The following is a 26277-nucleotide window of genomic DNA, read 5'->3' as shown; positions in this document are numbered from 1 at the left end:
CCTGTATCCCGGCTATCCCAGAAGGGAAGGAGCTTTGAGGCCGTCTAGTCCAGGGGGCCTCCAAACTGGGAGGACTGGTGGGCTTCAGCCAGCCAAGATGAATTCTGGGAGTTGAAGTCCACCAATCTTCAAGTTGCTAAGACCCCAGGACTAGCCCCCCTGGAATCCCCCCAGCACACACCTGGCTGGTTCACCTGACCTGCTCGCAGGGCTCCAGACCCCCCTGAGGCCCACTGAGAAGGCAGAATCACCAGGGCCTCAGAGGGGGCGGGGCCAGCCCTGCAAAGCCCCACAGGCTCCTTCCAGAAACGGGGGAAGCCAATCCCCCCACGCTCCCTGCCCCCCCAGTGCCTGAAGGTCCAGCAGGTCAGAAGGGGTCAGAGGGTGGCCTGACTGAAAGGCAGGAGAGGTTAGGGGCAGGGGTGAAATCCAGCAGGTTCTGGAGAACCGGTAGCGGAAATTTTGAGTAGTTCGGAGAACCGGCAAATACCACCTCTGGCTGGCCCCAGAGTGGGGTGGGAATGGGGATTTTGCAGTATCCTTTCCCTGCCATGCCCACCAAGCCAGGCCCACAGAACCGGTAGTAAAAAAAAATTGGATTTCACCACTGGTTAGGGGGCTTTCAAGAGAAGGTCCCGAGGGGCCCACCAGGCAGGAAAGCTCCCACCCTCAGTGCCCACCTAAGGCAGGAGCCCCCCACGCTCCACTGGCCCTTTCATCTCCTTGGCAACCTCCGAGCTGCCCCGATGGATGCTTGCCAGCTCCACCAGCCTGCCTGGAAGGAAGGCAGCCCCTGGGTCGGCTCGGCCACCCTCAGCCACACAGGGCCAGAGAGCAGAGGGCTGCTTGGGCAGATTTGGGGCCTGCCACCAAAAATCCCCTTTAATAACAGCCAGTTTGGCCTGGCACCAGGCTAGAAAGCCTCAGGCACTGAGTTCTAGTCCTGCCTTAGGCACGGAAGCCAGCTGGGTGACTTTGGGCCAGTCACCAGGAGACGGGGAGTTCTAGTCTCACCTTCGGTATGAAAACCAGCCGGGTGACTTTGGGCCAATCACTCTCTCTTCAGCCCAACCTACCTGGCAGGGTTGTTGTGGGGAAAATGTGAAAAGGGGAAGGACTATTATGTTTGCCCAGCAGTTGAGTTACTGATAAGAATAAAAGCAGAACATAAAGAGAGAGAGAGAGAGAGAGAGAGAAAGCCACAGCAGGCCAGGTCAGTGGCGAGTGCGCATGGACCGTTCCCACGGCCTGTCCTTTAATCGCTTGGAAGTAAGGCTTGGACGAAGGACACGCGCTAAGACCGACGGTCCCAGGGTCTCACCCAGAGCCTTCTGGGTCCGCCCAGCCCTGACGCGGCACCATTACATTCAAGAACCGGAGATCAGGGGAGGAAAAGGCCCTCGACTCGGAGACCTTGCGGGGATCTTCCTGGGGGAGCCTGGGGACAGACGGACGAACTGGCCCAGCAGCAGGAACCGGCTCTCCCTTCTGCCAGGTCTTTCTCAGGTCGCCCTCCGAAAGCAGGGAGTGGGCGGGGGGAGGGGGCGTAGGAAGCGAATTATATAAAAAGAGGAGCCAGCCCACCCCACTGGAGAAGGGGATGTCCTAAAGGGAAAGGGGCATTTTTGCTGAAGGAGGCAGCCAGGTGCACATACAGTCAAGGTGGCCCGGGAGAACGCGGGACAGGCCGGCCTCCACACCAAAGTAGCAGCAAATCCAAGCCCAGGACCCCCTCTCCTCTCCTGCAGACCCCCCCTCAGGCCTGATATGTTGACAAAGGAAACAGACCCGGGTGAACCCAGGTGAGCGAAGGGATCCCACAGTCTGAGCTGGGGCAGGAGGCCTTGGAGGGGACAGAGGGAGCCTCAGAAGAATTTGTCGTCAATTCTGAAGTGCGGCCGCGTGACGTCGTCGGGGTTGATGAAGACAGAAATGGACTTTCCCGGGTTCTCAGTCACCAGTTGCTGCAGCTTTTTGGCCAGCCGGTCGTCAGGCTGGTTGGGGTCCCCTCCGTCCGACTGGGGGGAGGGGATACTGGTGGTGCTGCCCCTCCGTTGGAGCTCCAGCGTCAGCCGGTTGGCGGCCTTGACGTGTTCGATGGCCATCTGGAGGTGCTCGGCGGGATCGGAGCGCACCGAGGAGAGCTTCCGGGCGTGGAGCATGACCGTCTCCTCGGAGAGGTGCTCCAGCATGTTGCACTGGGGGATGAAGTAGTTGGGGCAGGTCTTGTTCACCAGACAGTGCTGCAGGTCGTCAATCAGGCCCAGCAGGAAGTGGGCGGCGTAATCCTCCTGCAGCAGGTAGCTGGCGGGCAGCCGGTCGCAGGCCCAGAGCATGACGCTGCGCAGGTGGTAGGGACTGACGGCCTTGGGGCGCGAGAGCAGCTTGATGATGATGGCTTTGCAGGCCTGGTAGGCTTGCATGAGGCTGCCGGAGATGCACTTCTTCAACTGCACCTCACTGCGGGCGAAGGACAGGCGCCACTCGTTCTCCTTCCGGCCCTTGTACGAGCACGCAGGGACCAGGTAGAAGCCGCTGATGACCTCCTCCTCCGTGATCTTCCCGTCCCAGAAGTGGTTCTCCATCAGCCAGCTCTGGGCCACGGCCGGCCAGCCCTTGAAGGACACCACGGGCACGATGTCGTACAACATGCGGCTGCTGCCCACCCCCAAAATGATGGAGATGAGGGTGCCGTTCTTCTCCACCTTCTCCACTCTGGGCATCCCCCGCTGGGGCTTCTTCTGGATCTCGGAGAGGACCACGCTGATGGACTCGTAGAACCAGTCGGCCACCCGGGTAGGGGAGAAGAAGTAGTTGGTGGCCCCGTTGAGATGGTCCACGATGGTGCAGCAGTCCTTCCACTTGCTGATGGTCCCTTCGTCAAAAAGCCGCAAGCTTAGCCAGGAATGACACAAGGCGGAGTGGCGCATGTCCAGGGTGACCGGCTGGTTTCGGTCATGCAACTTCAGGGCTGGCACAAGCAGGGTGAAGTCCATGTCATAGTCAGTGCCACGAGCGTAGAAGTTCAGATCGTCCAGATCAAGGTCCACCACGCCTTCTCGGACCCCTCCGGAAAGCAGCAAGTACTCATTGGCGACTGGAAGTTTTTGGTCAAGTTTTTGCACCATGCCTGGAAGGAAGAGAGAAAGAGGTTGAGCCAAGAGCTTGGGACAGAGGGTGCTTCAGAGCCTGCCCCCAAACAAGGGAGCAGGTGGGCTTTCCCCTCCAGGCGGCCAACGTTTTATGGAAGTAGAGTTGGGATCAAAACCAAGAGGGACATTGAAAAAAGTGACTTATGACCGGTTTTCACACTTACGACTGCTGCAGCATCTCAGGGGTCCTGCGATTTACATTCGGATGCTCAACCAACTGAATTCATATTTAAAGACGGTTGCAGTGTCTTGAGGTCACGTGATCCTCTTTTGCAACCTTCCCACAAGCCTAATCAATGGGGCTGTTCTTGAGAGGATAAAACTGGGGTTTTGCGGATCCTTCCTTGAAATCCGGAGGAGAGACGGACCGCGTACAATATATTCTACACACAAGCAGGCTCCCAGATCTATCCACCACGGTCAGCCATGGAGAAGCTCTGGAAATCTGCTTATGTTGGGAATCGATGATCATAAGAAGGGGGAAGGGGAGAACGAACCTTTGCCCTTATAATGTGTGGGGATATTTTCCTCTCTCTCTCTCTTTCTACACAACCATTGACGGACATTTTAGCTTCACCCCACACAAACAAAGGATCCTCCCACCTGATCAGCTCACTGGATCCTATTAACCCCGGGAGGACCCGGAACCTCGTTTCAAGAGATGAAACCATCTCCCCAAGTTGCAAAGGGGCACATAAGTCAACAGAAGGGGCCAATCCAACCCCCAATTCCTCCTCCTGCCAACAACAGGGAGAAGGCTGTGCCAACAGCAGATACGAGGAGGAGTGTGGGAGTGGGTGGGTGTCTTGCGTTGCCCTCAACGGTAGAGGCAGAGAAAACCCCAATTCTGAGAGGCAGCCTGCTTGTTCTTCTAGATCACAGGGGGTGGCCTTCTCCTTCAAAAGAGGGGCCCTTCTGCATGTTCCCCAAATTCAGACTTCACCAGATATTGTCCGTTGTGTAAAAGCCAGGGAGAGGCACAGCTCGCCTGTGAGAAAAGGAAGGGTGTGTGTCCATACTTCCTGAATGCAATGTACATACAGGTAGGTCTGAACTTACAACCAGCTACGAGCTACTTAGTGGCCATTCAAAGTTACAATGGTCCTATTTGGGGGGGGGGGTTTACTTACGATCCAGATTTGAAGTCCCAACAGACACCCCCCCCCCCATTGCTTCCGGTCACATGACCACCCATGGGCCCTGGGCAGCCAGTCTGCAGTTTGCAGAAACATTTGACTTCTGGGTTTTTTGGCAAAAGCCTGCCCATAGCCACCACAGCGTTCACTTAATGACGGTTGCAAAAAAAAAGCCCTCAAATAAATCGGGTTGGTTGTGTAACTGACCCTCTTTAAGACCATGACGAGTCACAACCGTGATGGTCAGGCTCCATTACAGTTGCAACTCGAGGACTTCCTGTGTTGACTTTTTCTAAGCACGTTATTACATCAACCTGCCTTGAGGGAGGGAGGGAGGGAGGGAGGGAGGCGTCCCTAGGGATGTCAGAAGTTATTTTGGGGGACCTATTTTTAAAATCACGTGTTGGCTGAGTGTGCTGATGTGCTCTCTCTCTTTCAGGGACTCAGAAGGAACCGGAACTTCTTGGGGAAGAGGAGGGGAAAAAATCTCCCCGATTTCTCCCCCTCCCCCCCAGTTCAACCTCTGCTAAAATTACCCCTGAAAGATATCCAGAATTTTGCACAAATAGCGAGCGTTGCTCAAGACCAGCCCAGGAAATGTCTTAATTCACCTTCTTTAATTATAACATCCATCCCACTGCAATTCTATGGCTCCATATTTATGGTGGCCTTATTATGATTTTATCTTAATTTAACCTTTTATCTCCTACACTGCATTGTCCACATATCTTTCATATATACAGTGTGTACTTGGTGATGGTTTTATTTAAACCAAATTTGTATACATCAGTGGTTGCGTGACCTCTGAAGATGCCATACGCTAAATAAACAATAAACCTTCGTAAAATGAAGCGTTTTCTGCAAATTATGCACTGCTGAGCCCATATTTCCCAGACTTGAAGGGCTGGTAGCATCCAATAAGCCTCCACTGTTACCCCAAAATGCATTTAGCACCCCTCAATCAGGGCAGGGAATCAAGACTGGGGCTGGGAAGGGGGGAGCGGTCAGGTTGAAGCCCTCCCCTTTTGGAAAAAAAAACGGCATTTCGTTGGTTCGGGGAGCAAAGTTTACCAAGCCTTTGTGTCATCTACAGCAGGGGTCTCTAACCTTGGCAACTTTAAGCTTTGCTGTTAAGCTTTGCTGGCTGAGGAATTCTAGGAGTTGAACTCCACAAGTCTTAAAGTTGCCAAGGTTGGGGACCCCAGATCTACAGCAGCCTTGCCTGCCTGGGTGCCCTCCGGATCGCCATATTGCTATATCAAGAGGAAAGTGGCACCACAATGGTAGGGGAGATGCCCTCAGGGCAGCACAGCCCCCCCCCGCCCCCCAGGAGCTTCCACTTCTTCAAAGCCCCCCAAGGCCAGAAGTCCATCAGGCTCCCCACAAAGCACCACAGTGGTGCGAAGACTTTGGGCCCAGGAGCCACGTTTCACCTGTGGCAGCTTGAAGATGGCTGGACTTCCAACTCCCAGAATTCCCCAGACAGCTTTTATTGCTTTAATCCCTTTTAACAGTTTTAAAATGTGCTTTAAGATTTCAGTGGTAATAAGGGACCCAGAGTCCTTTGCTAACATGGGTGGCTATAAAAATCAAAGCAAATCAACAATACGCCAGCCCTCCTCTCCACCCAATCTCCTAACTGCTAAGCCCCGTCCATCATTCCTCAGCCTCCTGGATCCACCACCAGAGGGAGACACTTCCCCACCTCTTTGGCTCAACTCTGTTTCAATACAGGTAGATCTCCACTTACGACACTTCATTCAGTGACCGTTCGAACTTACAACAGCACTGAAAAAAGGGTCTTATGACCATTTTTCACACTTACGACCGCTGTAGCATCCCCGTGGTCACATGATCAAAATTCAGACACTTGGCAACTGACTCATATTTATGACGCTTGCCGTGTCCAGGAATCACGTGATCCCCTTTTGCGACCTTTTGCCAAGCAAAGTCAATGGGGGAAAACAGATTCACTTAAGAACCGTGTGACTCACTTAAGAACTGCAGTGATTCGCTGAACAAATGCGGCGAGAAAAGTCGTAAAATGGGGCAAAACTCAACAAATCTTTCACTTAGCAACATAAATGTTGGGGTCAATGGTGGTCATAAATTGAGGACTACCTGTACACTTTCTGCTTTCACTCTGGAACTATTGTGAAGATGCCTCCCTGCACACACACACACACACACACACACATACACACAGAGCTGCCCCTGTCAACCAGGGCCGGACAAGGCCAGCCTGGGAGGTCAGGGAAAACTTGCAACCAAGCACCCTTCTTGAGCTTCAGGCCGGGGGATTCATTCCTCTGGGCTGCCCAGGGGTGGCAGAGCAGCTACAGAGACCCCAGACCCCTGGTCTCCCCCCCTCCCCTTCAAATCCTGCTCCAGTAATAGATCCTAACTTGTTTCCCCCTCCCCCCTCGGGCCAGGCCTTGTCTGCCTCTTCCGGAGCCTCGTTTTGCACCTGCAAAAATCACAACTGGAGAGTCCGCGATTGTTCCTGAATTCCTCAAAGGCGGCTCTTTATCCTGGAAGCCACAGCCAAGTCCTTGTCTAGGAAGAGAACAAGCCGGCCAGTGTCGCCACTTCGCTGACCACGAGGCCAAGTTGGCTCAGCGGCCGGAGGAAGGATCTGCGGAAGTCCAGCTGCAACGAGACAGGCCTCGTCTTTGTTGGTGCCCAACACACGGATTCCCTCCCCCCTCTCCCCCAAACACACACATCTGCAGAGGACCAGCAGGGTTTCCCACAGCTGCATGGAGACAAAACCTTTGGAGCGCCCCTCGCCTGGCCCTCCCCCCTTTGGCTGGCAGCTGCCCCTTCCGAGGTGGTCCCTGGGCCCTCCCAGGGGAAGAGAGGAAGGAGGATGAGGCTCTGGAAGACCCTGGCCTGGCACCCAGAAATGGGCTCTCCAGCCACTGCCAGACCTCTCCATCCATTTACAAGCCAAATACTCTGGATTTCTACCCACTTCAGTACCAAAGCAGCTGAAGGCAGGACAAGAAGCAACGGACGGAAACTAATCAGGGAGAGAAGCAACCTGGAATTAAGGAGGCATTTCCTGGCAGTGAGAACAATCAAACAGTGGAACAGCTTGCCACCAGAAGTTGTGGGTGCTCCAACACTGGAAGTTTTTAAGAAGACAAGCATTTTTCCCAAATGGTGTGAGGTCTCCTTCTTGAGCAGGGACCTCCAATGTCCCTTCCAGCTCTCTTATTCCAAGAAAATCAGATTAAAGCAGGCTAAGCCGAAGGTCTGGTCTCCAAAGCACGTGAGGGCAGGAGAAGAAGCAACTGATGGAAACTACTCAGGGAGAGAAGCAACCGGGAGCTGAGGAGGAACTTCCTGACAGGGAGAAGAGGTTGTGGCAGCCCCTCAGAGGCTGGAGGGGCTTGAAAGAGATGTTGCAAGAAGCAGAAGCTGCACTGAAGCCAAGGCGAGAGGAGGGCCCTGCACTGCACGGGTTCCCCAAGATCCCATCTGCTCCACAGGCCCAGCTGGAAATCCTCTCCTGCGCCCGGCTCCTCCTTTGATCAACACGCTTCAACTGCTCAGACGCCAGAAAATGAACCCAGATTCGCTGCATGGCATGAAGGCAGAGCTCAGGCTCCAAAGCAACGAAGGAGGAGAAAGGCAGGACGGCTGTTGTGCCAAAGCCGGCAAGCGGAGGAGGCCTAGCAAATTCCAGGCCTCCGGGGCAAAGAGGGCGGGGACCGAATTACGTGGGCCCCGGGGCAGAAGGGCACGGCTCGGGAGCAGTCACCACCTGGAGGAAATCCAAGTTGGCACCTCACCCTGCTGGCTGCAAAGAAAGAGGGAAAACCTGCACTGAGAGTCTAAGGGCAAAATCCTCCTGCCTATTAAAGCAGGGGGTTGGACTAGAAGACCTCTAAGGTCCCTTCCAGCTCTACTCTGTATTGACTGAAGATCAAATGCTCTGCTTTGGCATATCGGGGGGGGGTCCCCTGGGCCCTCTCCCTTAGGCAAAGCCAGGCTTGGACCAAAGGCAGGAGGGCTGCCCTTCGCCCCCTCCCCAGTTCAGAGAGGAAGAAGATCCTGGTACAAGCACCCAGAGGATGAGACACTTTGGGGACAAGGGAAGGATGCCACACAGCACCTTTCTGCCAACTGATGCCCTCACTTCAAGGCCCATGGTCCACAGACCCCATAAAGCCAGACTCCCAGGATTTCAGTCCCCCAAAAGGAAGGGAAATGGCTGCCAAGCAGAATCCGGTTCCCAGGCAGAGGGGCCGCTTCGTGCAAAGAGAACCAGATGCCACCGGACCATTTTCACCCAAGCAGCTTTTCCAAGCCACCCCAAACCTCCCTCTCCCTCCCTCCCTCCCCCAGGCAGGCCCTGCTGCCAGACTCATCCGTGACCCAGGAGGTTCTGGGTAGGGTTGCCCCAAAGCAAACCTCCTTTGGCAGAGAGAGAGGCCTGGGCACCTCTCCGGACGAAACGCCACGAACGCCTCATGCCGTCTGCCTCCCTCGCAAGGCCCCGCTGCATCTGTACTGGGGTGGACCCAGAAAGGGCAGCAACCCAATGAAAGCCTCCTCCATCGAGGGGGAGTCAAAGGCCACTTCAGGACTAAGAAGCTGCCAGGCTGCAAAGGTGGCAGCCCTGGCACCCAGCCGGTCTCTGCTCACCTTCTGCAGAGGAGCTGGAATTAGGAGAACGAGCCAGAGAGATCCAGGCGCCCCCAAAATGCCAGCTCTTCTCCCCCTGCCTGGCACCACAAAGGAGCAGCTCCTGCCCCTCCCTGCCCCAGAGGTTCTCCCCCTCCTTCCCTGCCCAACCCCCAGCCCCACAAGGCGGACTACAGGCAGTCCTCGACTTACAACCACCATTTCTGTTGAGACAGGCAAAGCAAGAGTTCTGCCCCATTTTACGACTTTTCTTGCCACAGTTGTTAAATGAATCCAGCTTCCCCCTTGGCTTTGCCTGCCAGAAGGTCACAAAAGGGGATCACGTGAACCCCCCCCCACCCGGGACACTGCGACTGTCATAAATATGAGTCAGTTGCTAAGCATCTGAATTTTGGCCACGTGACCCTGGGATGCTACAACAGTCATAAGTGTGAGAAACTGTCATAAGTCACTTTTTTCAGCACCATCGTAAGTTTGAACGGTCACTAAATGAATGGTTATAAGTCTAGAACTATCTGTATTTCCTTTCCTTTCCAGGGCCAGCCTGACCGAAGGGGAGGCACCCAAACAAAGGGGCTCCATAGGAGACGACCAGGCTGAACCTGAGGGAGAGGGGCCAAAGGCACCATCAGTTTGGAGTCCCCCCCAAACGAGACCTTGAAGTCTTGTCTGGCACCAATTGGCCTTGGCCGTTAGTAGATCAGATTGTTTTCTATCTATCTATCTATCTATCTATCTATCTATCTATCTATCTATCTCATCTATCAATCATCTATCATCTATTTATCATCTGTCTATCATCTATATCATCTATCTATCATCTAACTATCCATATCTATCATCTATCTATCTATCTATCTATCTATCTATCTATCTATCTATCTATCTATCTACCATCTATCATCTATCTATCAATCATCTATCTATCTTTATCATGTCTGTCTGTCTGTCTGTCTCTATCTGGTGGCACAGAGGTTAGAATGCAGAATTGCAGGCCAATTCAGCTCACTACCAGGAGTTCAATCCTGACCAGCCCAAGGTTGACTCAGCCTTCCTTCCTTCCTTTCTTCCTTCCAGTAAAATGTCAGTAAAATGAGGACCTTGCAATATGCTGACTCTGCAAACTGCTTAGAGAGGGCTATGCTACAGCATTTGCTAAAGCACTATGGAGCAGTATATGCGTCTAAGTGCCATTGCTATGAAATGAACTCTAGCCTGGCTCCTGATTTCCTGCGCCTGGCAGTCCCTCCTTCTTGGCAGCAGAGAAGGGTCTGCATGGGGACAACCCCCACCCCAAGGGCTCGCCCACGGAAAGCAGCAAAGCTGGACCCCAAGCAGGCAGCCCAGAGCACCTGCAAAGCCAGCCGGTCCCCACCCATTCCACAAAGGCCATTCCAGCAGCCGAGTTTTACACACACACACACACACACTCAGCACGATTCCTGTATGCAGCAAACGGGGCTTTGCAAACATCGGAGGAGCTTCCGAGTACACAGAACGATTATCTGCTCCCGAGGCTGCACCTTCCCCTGCCAGCAGCCGGTTTCCTTGGGCAGCCTGCAGGGAGCAGGACCCAGAGAGTACTTCCACAGGGCCCAGGCACAAAGGGCGGCGTGCCAAACAGGCGTGCCCGGAGCATGCCACACCTGGGGATCCCTTCTGATTTCGGCAAAGCTGAGTTTCCACAGATCATGTGCTTGGCACATGCCCACTTCCCACCCTGTCCTGGCACGCTTCTCACTCACTTATTATTCTTGGCTACCTCCCCCACCTCTTTTCTCCTTTCCCCCTGCAGACCCCCTGCAGTCTAGTGAAAAGGAGGACAGGATAGCAGTGATCCAGTATTTGAGGGGCTCCCACAGAAAAGAAGGGGTCCATCTATTCTCCAGAGCATCAGAAGGCAAGGCAAGAAGCAATGGACGGAAACTAACCAAAGAGAGAAGCAACCTGGAATTAAGGAGACACTTTCTGACAGTGAGGTCAATTAACCAGTGGAACAGAAGTGGCCTCCAGAAGTTGTGGGAGCTCCATCGCTGGAGGTTTTTAAGAAGAGATTGGGCAGCTATTTGTCTGAAATGGTATAAGATCTCCCGCTTAAAGCAGGGGGTTGGACTAGAAGACCTCCAAAGTCCCTTCCAACTCTGTTATTCACAACCTGACACAAACCTACAACTCTGCCCCACAACAGGGGTGGAAAGAGGAATGCAGGCCCTGGGCAGAGCTCAGCAACTCTGCAGCCACCCCGAAACCACTCCATTAGATATGCAGGCTGCCAATTCTGCAAGTGGAAACGGGGAATTCTATCCTGACTGCAAATTCTGCAGTTGGAAATTCTGAGATGCCTCCAATTTTAGCTCTGGCTGGAGAAGTCTGGTGGGTCTCCACACATAAGCAGGACCGGATCTGATTAGTCCTGGCTGAAGTACATCCTAATCAAGGTGGATAAAAATCAGATTTTTTTAAAAAAAAATCATATTTTTTTTATTTAAATCGGATTTTTTTGATTTAAATCAGATTTTTTTTATTTTTATCGAATTTATTTTAATAAAAAACTTTTGGGGTAAAAATTTATAACATAGTTTTCTATTTAAGATACATAAATAATTTAGTTTATTCAGCATGAAGTGGAGCTTAGTTATGTAGCAGGAGGCTGTATATTCTGCAACACTGAGACTATCGGTGAGTCCACAGTGGGTCAAAGGAGTAGCAGAGATGGCAGTTGCTCTTTAAAAATTATGATTTAAATCAAGTTGATTTAAATCAAGCCTTTTTACTAGTGATTTAAATCATGATTTAACTTGTGATTTAAATCAACTCGATTTAAATCAAATCCACCCTGATCCTAATTGTCCCTGAAGTTAGCTTAGCTCCGCCTCCTTTGACACCCCAGAAGTCCCTCAAGATCTGGGCTTCACAGTGGAGACGGGCTCAGGTGGCCAATTTTATCCTGCCTTTGTCTGCAGTTTGTACCTTTTTATAACTTTTATATAATTATTTTTAATGTGGATTTTTATATTTTCAGAGCTATTGTTTTACCGAATGTTGCATATCTCGCTTTTTGAGAGGTGGGTGGTGTGAAGGACGGTGTCTGCAAAGGGGGAGGTGGTGTGATGGACTACAATGAAGAGGCAGATTCCCCGGGAAGAAGGGAGCCCATTCCAGGAAGGGGAGGAGGGGTGAGACAAGAGGCAGCCCAGCCCAGAGACGAAGAGGAAGAGACTTAGGACAGCCCCTCCCTAGAAGCTCCCAGGGTGAGAGCCATAAAGGTCTAGTCTAGTCTGGCAAGATTCTGTCTCTTGGGTGGGAGCAAATAAAGAGCTGGACTTTGGCTGCTATGTAGTTCTTGAGCTGGGCTTAACAAGCAGCAATACAAATTTGATAGAGACAGACAGACAGTCGAGAAAGAGATGTAGGTAGGTAGGTAGATAACAGGTAGGTGATGAGGAGGAGGAAATAGATAGACAGACAGATGTAGGAAGGGAGAGTGAGTGAGAAAGAGAGAGAGTTGAAGGCAGGAGGTAGATGATGGGTATCTAGATGATGATAAGAGGAAGAGATATAGGTAGGCAGGTAGGCGGTAGATTGTCAGATGTGAACAACCAGGTCCACACGTGAAGAATTCAATTAGCTGATTTACTGCTGAAGCCCCTTCCCAGGAATCTCTTCCAAGAGATGCTCTGCAGTTGGGTGAAACTGAGACGGTTCAAGAGCCTTCAAAGGAGCTTGGGCTTCACCCTCTTATGACTCCACGGAGGCTCTAAAGCAGTGCCCCACTTGACTCCTCCCCCCGGCTCTGCCAGTCTCCCTCCAGCCCAGACGGAGGGAAGGGCCAGCCGCGACTGCACCGCTGGGTAAAAAGCCACCTGGGCTTTCCCTTCTCACGGGAGCAGCCGTCCTGGGCTCCATGAGGTGGATTCCTACCGAGCCACAAGGCGCCTCAGCGGGAAGTCAGCTTGCAAACCAGGCTTAACAGCTCCAAAGGAGCGAAGCCAACCAGATGCACCGGAGGGAACCCACAACGGTGCCGCATGCGTGACAACCCCATCATCACACAAACGAGGCCAACTCCCTCATCCGCTCGCTCAGGCGGCTTCAACAAACGAGGGCTTCCTTTGCAAAGGCTGAGCACAATAGGTGAGCTCAGCCGGCCGATCGGAAGATGCCCAAAGGGCAGAAACGTTTCCCAGGGCCGTGCCTGGAAATGGGTTGCCCACCCACCCCCCCTGCTTCTTCCAGATCTCCCCCTTCTGCAACAGCTCAGCCGTGAATGATTTTTCCCTTCTCCAAGCTGCAGGTGCCTTTGCATGCAATCCCCTGCGTTCAATCCCATGCCCAAAGCAGCAGCACGTGGCCGGCTCCTCCATCCCAGCGAGAGGCTTTCTCCTCTAATCCGCCTCCAGGGCAGCACAGGCAGCAGATGGCATCGCCCTGCAGGCTGCATGGACGCCGGGAGGCTCAGGAAACGAGAGGCGAGGCCAGGCCACTGAGAAAACCAACCTTCCGGCACCGTGTCCCAAAGGTGCCTCTGCAACTGACTTTCTCCAGGGTTTCTTCTTCTTTGAAAACGTTTCGCTTCTCATCCAAGAAGCTTCCTCAAGTTCTAACTGAATGGTGCGGAATGGAAGGATTTGCAAAGAAAACAGATATAAATCCCACCCAGAGAACAGCTCAGGCTCTGCTAGGGAGACGTTCCCCCAGGATGGGCTCCAGCAAGAGTCCGAAAGCTCGGAAGATTAAATCTCTGGTCCTGGCGACTGACCCAGGTTTGATCCTGCGCCATTATCCCGGGACGCGTCTCTTCGCCTTCATTCATGAGCTATAACTCCTTCCACTCCCCTCCGTTCCGTCAGAACTGAAGAGGCTTCTTAGCGAAATGTTTTCAAAGGGGGAAAAAACCCCCAGAAAGTCCAGTTGCCTTTTGGGAAAAAAGCACTTTTGGGACCACCCTGACCTGGATGAGGGGGGAGAATCTCCCTATGGACTTCAAGCACAACATCTCCCTTTTCATGAATGGGGCAAATGCTGGGGGGAGGGGGCACACCTGTGTGTCCAGGTGCAAAAACCCACGGGTGCCAAGTCGAAATTAAATTTGGCATCAGCCTGTGCCACCCGGCCAGGCAGGGAAGTTACGTTGCAGAGCCTGGTAAAGAATTCCAACTGGGGGGGGGTTGTTTCCCAGGAAGAGAGCCTTTTCTGCCATTGCCCCCATCCTATCACAGACACACACACACACACACACACACACACACACAGAGACGAGGCCCAGAGCCCCCCTCTGCAGGCCTTCTGAAAAGAAGTTAAAAGAAGTTAAGTGGCTCCTGAAAGCCCCACCCCCACCTTTGAACTAATTTTAATCTCTTGCCTTCTCTTATCATTTTTAATTTTTATATGCACTCTTTTATATTTTAACATTTTATTATACAGGTAGTCCTCAACTTACAACCGTTTGTTTAGTGACCATCCAAAGTTACAGCGGCACTGAAAAAAGTGACTTATGACCAATTTCCACACAACCGTTGCTACGTCCCCGTGGTCACGTGATCAAAATTCAGATGCTTGGGAACTGACTCACATTTATGACGGCCACAGTGTCCCGGGATCAAGTGATCCCTTTTTGTGACCTTCCAACAAGCAAAGTCAACGGGGAAGCCAGATTCACTTAACAACCGTCTTACTAATTTAACAACTGCAGTGATTCACTTAACAACTTTGGGAAGAAAGGTTGTAAAATGGGGAAAAACTAATTGAACAACTGTCTCACATAGCAACAGAAATTTTGGGCTCAATTATTATTATTATTATTATTATTAATTAGATTTCTATACCGCCCTACTCCCGAAGGACTCAGGGCGGTGCACAGCCAAACAATAAAAACACATACAATACAAAATTTAAAAAATAGAATAAAATCAAATTAAATAATTTTGGCCCCGACAAATTTAAAACCCCAAACTTTTAAAACCAATTTAAAATTGAATATATAAATACTAAAAGATATTTAAAATTTTAAAAATCTTTTATAAAAGAGGGGGAAAATTAGGCCAGGCCGGCCTGGTGCAATAGTAAGGTCTTTAAGGCACGGCGGAAGGTGCGCAGATCCGGGATCCTCCGTATCTCTGGGGGGAGCTCGTTCCAGATAGTAGGTGCCCCCACAGAGAAGGCTCTCCCCCTGGGGGCTGCCAGTCGACATTGTTTGGCTGACGGCACCCGGAGGAGCCCCTCTCTATGGGAGCGTACCGGCCGGTGGGAGGCTATTGGTGGTAGTAGGCGGTCCCGCAAGTACCCGGGTCCTAAGCCATGGAGCGCTTTAAAGGTGGTAACCAAAACCTTGAAGCGCACCCGGAAGACCACCGGGAGCCAGTGCAGCTCGCGCAGGAGAGGATTGCGGTCGTAAGCAGAGGAATACCTGTACTCTATACTGTTTTTGTAGCTAAACGTTTTATTGTGCACCCTCCAGAGTTTCCCTTGAGGGAGGCGGCTGGTACAGAAATGTGAAGAATAAACCGACTGCTCTATTTATGGTCTGCCTCTAATACAGGAATCTTCCCCAGCCTGGCAGCCTTGTCCTGGGAACAGACGGGACGGTCTGAACGATGTTTCCTACAGTCCTGATGGGGAGCAAAACGGAGCAACTCTTTAATAATGAAATTTAACAGGAAGAAACGCAAACTTTGTCAAACGCAGAATTCAAGGCAAGAGACGCAGAATGGATTGATGGCAGCATTTGAAAATGATCGGCCCTTCGTACCTTGACTGCAAACTGACCCGTAGCCTGAAAACAAGGTGGAGCTGCTAAAAATGCACCATTGATGCACTGCATCCATTGAAGAATAATTTCCAGTGAAATCTCTGCAGGAAAACCATCCAGCTCAGAGAGCATCAAGGAATCCACAACTCTCCTCCTCCCTCCACACAAACCCCTCTCCCTTCTAGCACTGATGATGTTCCCTAGCAGGGTCATGAAACGTCTGCAAGAAAACCACCAAGGTCAGAGAGCACCCAGGACCCCTCAGTCCATTTCTTCCTCCTCCCCCCCTGAAGAAATTCTCTTCTTTCGGAGCAGGGCTGAGCCTGTGCCCGATGGCCCAGAACCAATGATAGGTTAACCAGTATTTCCCACGTTTTTTCCCCAGACTTTACAGATTATACTTCCAAACCACAGTCTGCTTTGAAGGTAACCCAATTTTTCCCCATAAGTATTGATTATTTCCTGGGGCTCAAGAATGTAAAGCCTAAAGGGGTCTGAATGGATACATCTGTGTAATTTTGGGGGGGCCACAATATTCTTCAGCCCGTGGAGGAGATCAGCCAAACCTGGTTAGTGCCACTTGTGCCACTTTCCGAGACTCGACCACTTTAACGCCGGGCTAAAACCAACGTCGTTTTTCAATGATTTGCTAGGAGAAGATTTAAGAGCGCCATCCTACGCTCCACTTTGAAGACGTCCCACTGAGCCAGATGGGCTTACGTCTGCGTAGTGGAGTGGCGGGTGCATCTCCTGTGACCTTTCTGGAGCCTGGAAGGTGGACCAGGGGTCAGCTAAGGGGCCAGAGAAGGCAAGGCAGGATGGCCAAGCCTTCAGAGTAACCACGGTGGGGAGCCCTTCCAGAGTCACAGGAGCAACCCCAGACAAAGAGTCTAAAGCTGTGGGGGGGGGGGGGGAAGCAGCTTTTCAAAGAGGACATTTTCTGCTCCACAAAGCAGAGAAATCTTCCATCAAGCAACAAGGAGAAAACTGCTCTCTCAACAAAGGCGATCAGGAGGCTGGGGGACCTCAAGCATACAAAGAACAGTTGCAGGAATTGGCTGTATCTAGTTTAATGAAGAGAAGGACTGGGGTGACAGGATAGCATCTTCCAATATTTGAGGGGCTGCCACAAGGAAGAGCGAGGTCACTCTCAACCTGTTCTCCAAAGCCCCTGAAGGCAGGACAAGAAGCAGCAGGTGGAAACTCATCAAGGGGAGAGGCAACCTGGAACTAAAGAGGAAATTCCTGACAATTAACCAGCGGAACAGCTTCCCTCCAGGAGTTGTGAATGCTCCAACACTGGAGGCTTTTAAGAAGAGACTGGACAGCCACTCATCTGAAATCTCCTGCTTGAGCAGAAGGCTGGACTAGAAGACCTCCAAGGTCCCTTCCAACTATATTATTCTGTTCTGTTTTATTTATTTATTATAAATCTGTTCTGTTATTCTGTCATTCTTTCTAATGAAGCCCAAATAAAGTCCAGAATGGTGTAGGATCTCCTGCCATGCACAGGGGGTTGGACTAGAAGACCTTCAGGTTCCCTTCCATCCCTACTATACTATGTTCTACTGTAATCTACTGCAGGGGTCTTCCCCAGCCCTTCCGCCCCCCATGGCACAGCTCTTTGGGCAGCTGTCCCACTGGGGTCTCAGCAGACCCTCTCTCCAAAGAGAGGGGCAGGCACTGGATTGAGGTGTTAAATTGGCACCTGCCACCCAGCTGTCTTCCCAGGAGATTCCCATGCTCCAGCAGGCTTCTCAGCCCGAGGGCCCACCTGGGAGATGAGCAGGGCCAGTCCAAAAGCATTCTTGGGCTCCCGTGCCAGGCCCTTGCCACCAGCATCAACAACGGAGGGCAGACCAGCAAGGGCGGGCAAGTCACGAGGGCGCAAGAGAAGTTATCTCCGCGGGCACCGAGCTGCTCCAAGCAAGGTGATGGCTGCAGCTGCCCATGGCTGACTCGGGCAGGGCTCCCCTGGCAGCAGAGCAGAACATCTGGAAACTAAGGGGGGAGGGGAGGATTAGTCCACAGATGCAACGGGCAATGCCACCAGCAACACAGGGAAGGCCAGGCTGCAAGCCCATTCTCTCCCCCACCCCCACCCCGTGGCTTCCCACGAGATTGCCTCCACTTGGCAATCCTCCCCTGGGAAAAAGACAATAATATCTGGAGAACCCCCAACCCAAGAGGTGTTGAAGCTCATTGGAAGACTTGAGTCCCTCCGGGGAGGAAGGTGGGCTTCAAGGACCCCTCCCCACACTCACACCCCAAAGGACCAGTTTGTCAGGAGAGGCCCAGGGAGCAGCAGGCCTTCTTCCGGAGTGGGGCTCTAGGCCCCCCGGCTGCAATGGAGCCCTTCAGGATCTTTCCTTCCTCTTGAGGGAGGCAGGAAAAACAGGGACCCCCCAAGACAAAAGTTAGGAACCAGCAATACAGTTCCTGGAAGGTTGAGGAATTCTGCCAACCTCTCCCTCTGCACATCCCAAGGAAGGTATTTTCCCAGGATGGGATAAGGCAGGGGTGAAATGCTCCCGGTTCAGACTGGATCACCCGATCCAGTAGCGATGGAGGCGGGTGGTTCGGAGAACCGGTAGCAAAAATCCCTGTGCCCCCCCTCCACCATGCCCAGCTGAGCCACACGATCATCAGAGGCATTTTTTTTTTTTACTTTTAAAAGCACTTTTTCTACAACCTCTTCCGCTGAAAAAATGCTTTTAAAAGTGATGATTGCGCTGCTCAGCTGGGATCATCAGAGACTTTTCAAAGCATTTTTTTCTGCAACCTCTTCCGCCAAAGAGGAGGTTAAAAAAGTGCTTTGAAAAGTCTGTGAGGATCCCAGCTGAGTTGCCTGATCGGCAGAGGCTTTTCAAAGCATTTTTTTGCAACCTCTTCGGCGGAAGAGGTTGTAGAAAAAATACTTTGAAAAGTTTTTAAAAAAAAAAAGTTGGCCACGCCCACCGTCACATTACCCCACCACCACCAAGCCACGCCCACAGAACCAGTAGTAACAAATTTTACATTTCACCCCTGGGATAAGGTCTTCTGCCTTGCGCAGGGGGTTGGACTAGAAGACCTCCAAGGCCCCTTCCAGCCCTAGGATTCTGTTTCAGCACACTGAGCCAAGACAGAGGGAGCTGCAGCTGCCTGCTGAGCTTGGCTAATGCATTAACCCCGATTTGTTTGCATGGCGCATTCGGATAATGAAAACACAGGGCCAGAAGTCTCTGACACAGCTGGGTTTTCCAGTAGGGACAGTCTGTGTCTGTAGCCCACATGCCTCTGGATGAGCGTGAGTGTGTGTGATTGTGTGTGTGTGTGTGTGTGAGAGAGAGAGAGAGAGAGACAGAAAGAGGGAGGAAGAAACAGAGTGACAGAGAATTAGAGAGTGAATGAGAAACAGAAAGAAAACAAGAGACCAAAAGAGAGAGAGACCAAGAGAGTGAGTGAGACAGAGAAGAAGAGAGAGAGAAAAAGAGAGAGAGAAAGGGAAGGAAAGAGAGAGGGGGGGGGAAGCAGCCTTTCCAACTCCCTCCGTGCCCTCCTTGTGTGTTGTTGCTCTAACCAGCCTGGCAATCATTGACCTGCCTGTCCGCACAGAGGTTGCAGATGTGCGGCTGCCAACGGCTTCCTCTCTGGCTCAGAGGAGGGAAAAGGGAGGGAGGGAGGGAGGCTTTCCTTGGCTGGAAGCAACTGGATTACCCTGTGGGGGGGGGAGGGAGGTGGGAAGCCAGGGGCCGTAATCCAAGCCCAGCCCAGCCCTGGGCCGGGATTAGCCCTGAAGCAGGGAGGGAGCCGGACGGAGGGCAGGAGAGCAGCCGCTGCCCTCCTCCCACCAGGCCGGTCCCAGCACCCCCTGGTTGGATTCGGAGATTTTTAGTGCTTTGATGGAAACAAACATCTGGAAAAATATTTTAAGGCAGAAAAGCCCTCTGGATTTTATCTATTTATTTAATTTTGCAGCGTTTCAACCGCCCATCTTCACGATAGAGGGACTTTGGGCAGAGTACAATAATGTATCAAAATATAAAAACAGTATATTTAGTCCTCGATGTACGACCACAATTCAGCCCAGCGAAGCACGTGCATAAAGAGAATTGGTAGTAAAGCCGGTTAGAACCCACCACTGGTTCTAGTCCAACCTCAGCCATGAAAGCCAGCTGGATGACTTTGGGCCAATTACCAGGAGCCTGGGAGTTCTAGTCCAACCTCAGCCATGAAAACCAGCTGAGTAACTGAGCCAATCACCATGAGATTCTAGCTCCACCTTAAGCATGAAAGGCCAGTGAGTGACTTTCGGCCAATCACCAGGAGAAGGTGAGTTATAGTCCCACCTTAGGCATGAAAGACAGCTGAGTGACTTTGGGCCACTCCCTCTCTCTTAGCCCACCTCACAGGATTGTTGTTGCAGGGAAAATAGGAAGAGGAAGATGTTTGGATACGTTCCGAGCCATCAGATATTTGTAAAAATAAACTAAGGCAGTATATAAATAAAAATAAAGTGAATAAAAGAGGAGTCCCCCCCCATTAGCCACACTGTGCTACCTCTTGGGAGAGGGAGTCATCTGCCAGAACTCCACCTTTTCAAACAAACCCAGAGGCCTCTAATCCAGTGGATCCATTAAGGTAGGGGGCAACTTTTAAGACTTGTGGACTTCAGTTCCCAGAATTCCCCACCCAGCATGCAATGAGAAGGAGGTTACTAGCTTTGCTGGCTGAGGCATTCTGGGAGTTGAAGTCCACAAGTCTTAAAGTTGCCAAGTTTGGAGGCCCCTGCATTAAGGCATCTCACCAAATCTTACTGGGACGCCCCCTGCCCTTTTAGGATTTGGCTACACTGGGTCCTCTTGAGGTCAAAGCATTGGAAGACCGGAGACTTCCTGGCAGCACAGTCCTGCCGGTGAGCTGAGCTGAAAGGCACCTGGAGGCCATCAAGCTCACCCCCTTGTGCCCAAATCCAGGAGGCCGTTCCTGACAGGAGAATGTCTGGTCTCCTTGGGGGAAATCCTGCAGGGGAAGGACTGCCCCCACCCACACACACTTTGTAGGCAACTGGGAATATATGTCCCGGTGATGACCTGGAGCGTCTGTCCTGGGATGAGGCTTCCAGAAGAGACCCTCTCTAGCTTCCGGTCTTTCAGAAAAACGGCTGAAATTTCTTCTCTAAGGACCCCCAGGTTGGGTAACGGATCCTTCCAACTTTCCCTCCGGGTGGGGGGGGGAAGGAACCACCACAAGCCCCCTCTCCTCCCCCCATGGAATTCTATAGCAATGTAGCTTTCTGGCCACAGCCAGGCCTCTGGCAAGCTCCCAACTCCAGGAAAGCAGCTTTGGATTCCAGTGGGATCTACTCAAGATTGAGTGATTTAAAAAAATATTATTTTCTCCCTTTTGGCCAAAAAAGGCAACTTTCCCTGAAATTGGCGGAAACGGCGTGAAAACGCAGAAGAAAAGGAACCGGTGGGGATGCAAAGGGATTCCCACCAGAGCAGGAGGGGGGGCCACGTTAGCCCAGGCAGGGAAAAGGTCTGGAAAGGCTTCCCCAACTGTTAAAAAGTGGATATTTCTGAATACACAGATAATTCTTGATTCCTGTACGGCTTCACAGGGGATGATCAAAACCTGGAAAACAGTCGCAGAATTTGAGGGAAAATTTTTATAAAATGTTTTATAGATGGCATCTAGATCCTAAAAAGTTGTCATGTATGTACCCTAATGTTCAGCCAAAATGTTGGAGATGTGAATGTTTGGATGCTACGTATTATCATGTTTGGTGGACCTGTAGGAAAGTTAAGGCTTTTTGGATAAAAATATGGTGGGTCATGCAGAATGTTTTGAAGAAAAAAATTCAATTTTCTCCACAATTGTTTTTATTGGGCATAGTTAAGGGTTTTACACGGGATGAAACAAAATTAATATTGTATATGATAACAGCAGCAAGATTGTTGATAGGTAAATATTGGAAGAATGAAGCTTTGCCTACTATCGAGGAATGGACTTCGAAGATGGCTAGTTTTGCAGAGATGGCGAAGATTTCAGCATATTTAAAAGATTGTTCACAAGAGACTTATGAATGGGAATGGAAAAGGTGGATAGAATATGTTCAGAACAAATACCAAATTAGAAAGTATCAAATAGCTTTTATTTGAAAACAATGTATTAGAAATATTTTAATATAAAGAGACAAAGAGGAAAAATTATGTAGGGGGAGGGATGGGTTCAGGTATATATATCAGTGTTATTAGTTATGAGTACATAATAGGGAAGTCAGGGGGGGGGAGGGTTAGGGAGGGTTAGGGAGGACGGGAAGTTTGGGGAGGGAGGTGGGGGGGTGAAAAAAAGGGGTGAAAATGTAATTGTAAAACTTTTGCAATAAAAAAAAAAAAAAAAAAAAACCTGGAACTGGAAGCAAACAGGTACCCAGTGCAGCTTCATTTAGTGGCCGTTCAAAGTTACAACGGCACTGAAAAAATGAGATGACCTGTTTTTCACACCAGACACTTAGCAACTGACTCATATTTATGACGGTCACGGTGTCCCTGAGTCACATGATCCCGTTTTATGATCTTCTGACGAGCAAAGTCAGCGGGGAAGCCGGATTCACTGAATAACTGCAATGACTAATTTAACAACTGCAATGATTCACTTAACGACGGTGGCAAGAGAGGTCATCAAATAATCACAACAAATGTTTCACTTAGCAATGGAAACTTTGAGCTTGATTTTGGTCAAAAGTGGAGGACTGCGGCCAAAGTGGCAACTGCCAAAAAAGCCAAAGCAATCCTAAATTGCATTAACGGAGGGATACAATCAAGATCAAGAGAGGTACTAATACCACTCTATAAAGCCTTAGTAAGGCCACACCTAGAATGCTGCATCCAGTTTTGGTCACCACACTATAAAAAAAGAGGTTGAGACTCTGGAAAGAGTGCAGAGAAGAGCAACCAAGAGGATTTAGGGGACTGGAGGGGCTAAAACATACAATGAACGGTTGCAGGAACTGAGAATGTCTAGTCTAGTGAAGAGAAGAGAAGGACTAGGGGAGACATGATAGCAGTCTTCCAGTATCTCAGGGGCTGCCCCAAAGAAGAGGGAGTCAAGCTATCCTCCAAAGCCCCTGAAGGCAGGACAAGAAGCAACGGGTGGAAACTAATCAAGGAGAGAAGCAACTTGGAACTAAGGAGAAATTTCCTATCAGTGAGAACAATCAATCCACGGAACAGAAGTTGCCTTCGGAAGTTGTGAGTCTTCCAACACTGGAAGTTCTTAAGAAGAGATTGGACAAGCCATTTGTCAGTAATGGTAAATGGTAAAGGGTCTCCTACTTGAGCAGGAGCTTGGACTAGAAGATCTCCAAGGTCCCCTCCAACTCGGTTATTCTGTTTTGCTGACTACGTGTAATTGGTTGATTGGAAAATACATCCCAGATATTTCTTGAACCTCTACACCAATCTTTAGGAAACTCTGGACATACACAGAGAGAGAGAGTGTGTGTGTGTGTGTGTTTGAAAGGACTAGAGGACATGGAAAACCTCCCCTTGCCAGGTGTCCGTGCGAACCTCAGTGGCCCGCTGGTTGCCAGCTGGGCTGAGCCAGGATTCTTTTAATCAGCAGCTGCCCTGGAAAGCACGACTGGCAGGTTGCAAAGCCAAGCGTCACCTCCAACACCTGAGAATATTCTGGGGTCCGGAAGGCCCGAAATTTCCCTGCACGAGGGCCCCCCATGCCAGCAGGAAAGGGTAGTGGGAAGCACCCAAGTGGTCAGTAGCAGCTCTCCCCTTCTGCTGGCTGGGGAATTCTGGGAGTTGACGTCGACAGCTCTTAAAAGTTCCCACGGTTCAATCATCAATGCTAGAAAAGAGGGGGTTTCACAGAGAGGACTGTGGGGTCCTTGGTGCTCTCTGAGCTTGGTGGTTTTCTTACAGACATTTCATGACCCAACTAGGTAACATCATCAGTGCTCAGAGAGCACCAAGGTGGCCAGATAAAGAGACCCAAGAAGGACTGAAACTGGCAGTCCAATTCACACAACCTGCTCCACAAATGAGCCGTCCCTGGACCCAGACACGGCCACACTCTCCACACTCTCTGACCCCACACAGGATGGACAGAATCATGCCAAGCCCTTCGTCACCTTCCTGAGGGTGAGGCATCCCAGACCCACCCAAACGCGGAAATTCCTGAAAAGCCACTCGGGGCATCCACTTCAGTGGGCAAACATCAGACCCACAGGTTGCTCAGCCAGCCTTCCTTCCTGTCCCCATTGGGAGATTTTCCGAATTGTGAGCCACAGTCAACCCCTGGATGGAGCCCACCCACCTTCTTCAACCATCGGAGATGGAAGCCGCCCCCTCCCCTTGTGGAAAGCAGGGCCCAGGAGAGCCAACTGGAGGACCCCAGTTCTGGTTCTCCAAGACCGGGAGCCCCGCGTGACCCAGGCGCCGCTTGGGCGCTTCCCCAGCCAATGCCCAGCCAAGGCAGCCAGGCGCGCAGAGCTCCAGAATCCCGGGCGACCCGCCAGGCTTGGCCGAATCCGGGCAGGGGCCTGGGGGCGCTCCCCGTGGGGGGTTGGGGGAGACGGCGAGGAAGCGGGCGGCGCGGCTCAACCTGCCGCCCAAGGAAAGCGAGGGCGGGGCCGGAGTTTCCTCTGCCCCCCCCGCGTGTAGCCTGGGGTCTCCACCCCCCCCGCCCCCCCGCTCAGGAGGGGACCTGTTTGAAGTGCAGGAATGTCCTCCCGGCCCCTCCCTCCCTCCCTCCTCCCTCCCTCCTCGGCTCTGCCTTTGTCTGCGGCGCATCGGGCGCGCCGGGCGGGGCGGAGGCGGCCCCCGACCACCGCAGCCCGGGAGGGGGAGCCTGCTTGGGGGGGCCGGGGGCGCCCCTTGCAGGAGGACCGGAGCTTCCCGGCGCGCGGAGCCCCGCGAGGAAGGCAGCCCGGCCGCCTCCCTCCCTCCCTCCCTCCCTCCGGCGCGGCGGAGGGCCGGGCTGGGGGCTGGGGGCCGGGCGGGCGAGGCCGGCGGGGGCGCCTCCGGGGCTCACCCAGCATGGAGAAGACGAAGTCCTTGGCGGTGTGGATCTCCAGGGCGCGCTGGTCGTCGTACTCGCGCTGGTCCTGCCGGGCGAAGTCCTGGATCAGCCGGTTCAGCTCCTCCATGCGGGCGCCCGAGCGGAAGTCCAGCTCCGGGAAGGCGGCGGCCGGGCGGGCCGGACCCAGCGCTGAGCCGGAGCCGGAGCCGGAGCCGGGGCCGGGGCCGGGGGCGGCGGTGTTGGCGGCCGAGCTGCCGGCCTTGGAGGCGAGAGGCGGAGCGGCCATCTTCGCGCGAAGCCAGCCGCCCCCGCCGCCGCCGCCGCCGCCCCGGAGCCGCCTCCAGCGCCGCTCCGCCCGGACCCCTCCCCTCCCTCCCCTCCCCTCCCCTCCCTCCGCTGGCGAGGGCGGCGCCGACGGGCGGGGAAGCGGGAGGGACGGAGGGAGCAGCCGGGCAGCGGCCGGAGCCTCCCGGGAAGCGCTTGTCTCCGCCTCGCCCGCCCCGTCCCGGGCGCCGCTCCCTCCGGCCAGCCTCCCCAGGGATGCCCGCTTGCGCGCACCGCTCTTGGCCGGCTGGCAGGGAGCCGCCCTCCGCTCTCCGGGCGGGAGACCAGGCGGCGGGGAGGCGGGGGGGGTCCTCGCCTGGCCCGGCAGCCGAGAGCGGAGCGCCAACCCGGAATCCGGCGACGGCGGCCCGCCAGGTTCCCTGCCAGTGGGGGAGGGGGCTGCTTCGACCCCCCCTCCCCCCCTCCTCTTTTCAGCCAGCCTCCCCTCGGAGCCCGCAGGCAGCAGCTGCCAGTCCTTCTGCCTGGGTGGGCTCAGCCCTGGCCGGGCTTCCTTCAGCGCTGGGCCCCATGATCCCCTGGGCCCCAGCCCCCTCCCAAACTCCCACCGGTCAGCAATGCAGCTTCGGGCCAGAGGGAAGCCCACCTGCGGAGTCGTTTTATTTATTTATTTATTTATTGTTAAGATTTGTTAGCCGCTCATCTTGCCACACGGTAACTTTGGACAGTTGCAATATTAAAAAGAAAAGCTGCAATTGGTAATAAAATAAAGGCAAGAGAGGTTCTCGTTGACCTACAGCAGTTTGTTTAGTGACCGTTCAAAGTTACAACGGCACTGAAAAAAGTGACCTGACTGTTTTTCACACTTACAACCGTTGTACCGTTCCCGTGGTCAGGTGATCAAAATTCAGACGCTTGGTAACTGGTTCATACTTACGACCTTTGCAATATCCCGGGGTCACGTGATCCCCTTTGGCGACCTTCTGATAAGCAAAGTCAATGGGGAAGCCGGATTCACTTAACGACTATGTTACCTACTTAACAACTGCAGAGATACACTTAACAACTGTGGCAGAAAGGTCATAAAACAGGGCAAAACTCACTTAACAAATGTCTCGCCTAACAACAGAAATGCTGGGCTCAATTGTGGTCGTAAGTCAAGGACTCTGTATTGATGTGGTGCCTGGTTGTGTGTGGCTTTTTAGTGGTTGATTGGGGTGTTGATGGGCGGCTATTAAGTCCTTGCTTCCTCACCTCCTAAGGACTTGATAAACCTGGGGGTAAA

At 52.5% G+C, this 26277-nt stretch overlaps 1 protein-coding gene across 2 annotated transcripts; it reads right to left on the bottom strand.

Annotated features, from left to right (window-relative positions):
* Positions 1–1214: 1214 nt before the first annotated feature.
* On the bottom strand, positions 1215–25073 carry MB21D2 (Mab-21 domain containing 2). Of its 2 annotated transcripts, none has more exons than XM_034424551.3 (2): positions 24723–25073; positions 1215–3130 (listed from the first exon to the last, which is right to left on the bottom strand). In XM_034424551.3, exons 1-2 carry the CDS (start codon positions 24994–24996, stop codon positions 1866–1868), a joined length of 1539 nt encoding a protein of 512 aa, XP_034280442.2. In that variant the 5' UTR covers positions 24997–25073; the 3' UTR covers positions 1215–1865. The 2 variants fall into 2 exon arrangements, with proteins under 2 accessions (XP_034280442.2, XP_034280443.1); XM_034424552.3 differs by lacking the exon at positions 24723–25073 and adding an exon at positions 6756–6937.
* Between the last annotated feature and the right edge of the window lie 1204 nt (positions 25074–26277).

Source organism: Pantherophis guttatus, chromosome 6 (genome assembly GCF_059756535.1).
Source record: "Pantherophis guttatus breed Tessera chromosome 6, ASM5975653v1, whole genome shotgun sequence".
NCBI classification, from domain to species: Eukaryota; Metazoa; Chordata; class Lepidosauria; order Squamata; family Colubridae; genus Pantherophis; species Pantherophis guttatus.
The sequence above is the reverse complement of the archived record's forward strand: the minus strand, read 5'-3'. Positions and strand labels throughout refer to the sequence as shown.

Coding starts and splice junctions, on each gene's coding strand:
- MB21D2 (XM_034424551.3), bottom strand. CDS start 24,996: ATGGCCGCTCCGCCTCTCGCCTCCAAGGCCGGCAGCTCGGCCGCCAAC. Junction 3,131..24,722: donor CTTCGTCTTCTCCATGCTGG/GTGAGCCCCGGA, acceptor TCTTCCTTCCAG/GCATGGTGCAAAAACTTGAC.